At 42.1% G+C, this 2,370-nt stretch overlaps 1 protein-coding gene across 1 annotated transcript; it reads left to right on the top strand.

The window, feature by feature from the left end:
- The first annotated feature begins 232 nt into the window (after positions 1-232).
- LOC135619288 (1-aminocyclopropane-1-carboxylate oxidase-like) lies at positions 233-1,597 on the top strand. The gene is made up of 3 exons (XM_065121170.1): positions 233-409; positions 525-760; positions 963-1,597. Exons 1-3 carry the CDS (start codon positions 308-310, stop codon positions 1,543-1,545), a joined length of 921 nt encoding a protein of 306 aa, XP_064977242.1. The 5' UTR covers positions 233-307; the 3' UTR covers positions 1,546-1,597.
- The last annotated feature ends 773 nt before the right edge of the window (positions 1,598-2,370 follow it).

Genomic DNA, 2,370 nt, shown 5'->3' with positions numbered 1-2,370 from the left:
CCGTGTGGAAGTGCTTGTGGTCTTTGTCTCTTTCTAATAAGTACTTGTGGTCTTTGCCAAGGAAAAGAAAGGTTGACAAACAATTCTTTGTCTCTTTCTAATAACCAAGGAAAAGAAAGGTTGACCAACAACACTTGGCATACTTCCTCGTTTCTTCCTTTGATTTGTACGTAAGATCTGAAGTGAAGCTCAATCTTTGCACTATAAAAAGCCCCAAGTAGCTCCATTTCTTTTCATCGAACTCAAGAAGCAAAGTTCAACCAAAGCATCGCATCCGTCTTCTCAGAAAATAAATCTTTTGTTAGAAATGGCCATTCCAGTCATTGATTTCTCAAAGTTGAAGGGCAAGCAAAGAGCCGAAACTTTGGCACAGATTGCCAATGGATGTGAAGAATGGGGATTCTTTCAGGTCTGTTGTCATGGAGGATGTGCTTTCATGTTCCCGATCTTCTTCCTTTCTCCCGTCCATGGTTCTTCTGAACATGATGCTGGTACTTATTCCAAGTAATCTAATGTGCTTGCAGCTGGTGAACCATGGGATTCCGGTGGAGCTTCTGGATCGCGTGAAGAAGGTATGCTCGGAGTGCTATCGGCTCAGAGCGAAGGGCTTCAAGGGATCCAAACCAGTGCAGCTGTTGAACAAACTGGTGGAAAAAGAAGGGGAAGCGGCCGATGTTAAGCGCTTGGATAACGTGGACTGGGAGGATGTTTTCCTTCTCCAGGACGACAACGAATGGCCGTCCAACCCTCCGGAGTTCAGGTACTTCATTCACGAAGCTCCAATGATGCTTGTTCCATTCCCTGTTCCACATAAACGAATGAACAACATTAGAAAGTCAATTATAATCACTGCTGAATAGCTAGCTGCCCCAGCGCAAGAATTGGATTGTTGATCTTTGATTTGCTACTCATAATATGATGGTTTGTCGCCAAAGTTGTTGACGTTTGCTCTCTTCATGCAGCGAGATCATGAAGGAGTACAGGGAAGAGCTGAGGAAGCTGGCTGAGAAAGTGATGGAAGTAATGGATGAGAATATGGGGTTTGAGAATGGCTACATCAAGAAAGTATTTTCAGGAAACGGTGAGCACCAGCCCTTCTTCGGCACCAAGGTGAGCCACTATCCGCCATGCCCGCGCCTGGACCTCGTAAACGGCCTTCGCGCCCACACCGATGCTGGCGGTGTCATCCTCCTCTTCCAGGACGACCAAGTTGGTGGCCTCCAGATCCTAAAAGATGGGAAGTGGATCGACGTGCAGCCTGTGGCCAATGCCATCGTCATCAACACCGGAGACCAGATCGAAGTACTCAGCAACGGTCGCTACAAGAGCGTGTGGCACCGCGTGCTCACGACCAGCGATGGCAACCGCCGCTCCATTGCTTCGTTCTACAACCCCTCCTTGAAGGCCACCATCACTCCGGGAATCAGCAACGACGACGCTCCAGCTTTGTACCCCAAGTTTGTTTTCGGGGATTACATGGAGGTGTACGTGAAGCAGAAGTTCACGGCCAAAGAGCCCAGGTTTGATGCAGTGAGAGCTATGTAAGGATAAGTTAATGATTATCGAAGTTATGTTCTGAGAATATTCTTTTGTATCAGATTTGTTTGTACCATAATAATTGTTTGCTATGACAAGTAATTTATATAAAACCAGCAGCCCAACGTATTTTTTGAAACCTCACGAGATGGCAACTATCATGGAGAAAGGCCAATTAGTTCTCCAATTACGAGGGGTTTTGATGAGTGGCGTGACACTTCACAAATCATGTTTGGAAAAATTAAAAATCACACACGTTTCTTGGTATAGCCATTTTCAAAATAAATAGAAATAAAAACACATTCTTAAAAATATATAGTTTGATGTAGATATTTGTCATATCTTTATTTAGAAATTTTGCCACGTTTATTGTGTCAACTTCATTCTCAACTATATTCTCAGTCTCTTGACAGAAGTTTTTCAATCATTTTCATTATTTTGGGATTCATAAGTAAGAACAGGAGAAAAACATAAAAATAAGATAGGGAGACATACTAATTTTATAGTGGTTCAATATTTTTGATCTACGATCCATTCTTATTTTATCTGTCTATGAGGCCATTGACGTTCACTGGTTTTTTTTCTCTCCAAAGTTTGAAGATCAACAATCCTCTACAACTTTCTTTTATCAAAGCATTGGTAAAAAAAGCTTGTGCTTGAAATATTCAATCTTTTATAGGTATCTCTATAACTTAGTCATCCAACTAAAGCCCAAAAAGTAGATAAAAATCAAACCTCTAATAGAGAATCGGAAAACATTGCAAGCACAATAGATGCTCTCACCAGCCAAACATGAAGACGGTATTTATAGGCCCTAAAACCTTAAAAATATAG

Source organism: Musa acuminata, chromosome BXJ2-8 (genome assembly GCF_036884655.1).
Source record: "Musa acuminata AAA Group cultivar baxijiao chromosome BXJ2-8, Cavendish_Baxijiao_AAA, whole genome shotgun sequence".
Classification (NCBI taxonomy): Eukaryota; Viridiplantae; Streptophyta; class Magnoliopsida; order Zingiberales; family Musaceae; genus Musa; species Musa acuminata.
The sequence above is the reverse complement of the archived record's forward strand: the minus strand, read 5'-3'. Positions and strand labels throughout refer to the sequence as shown.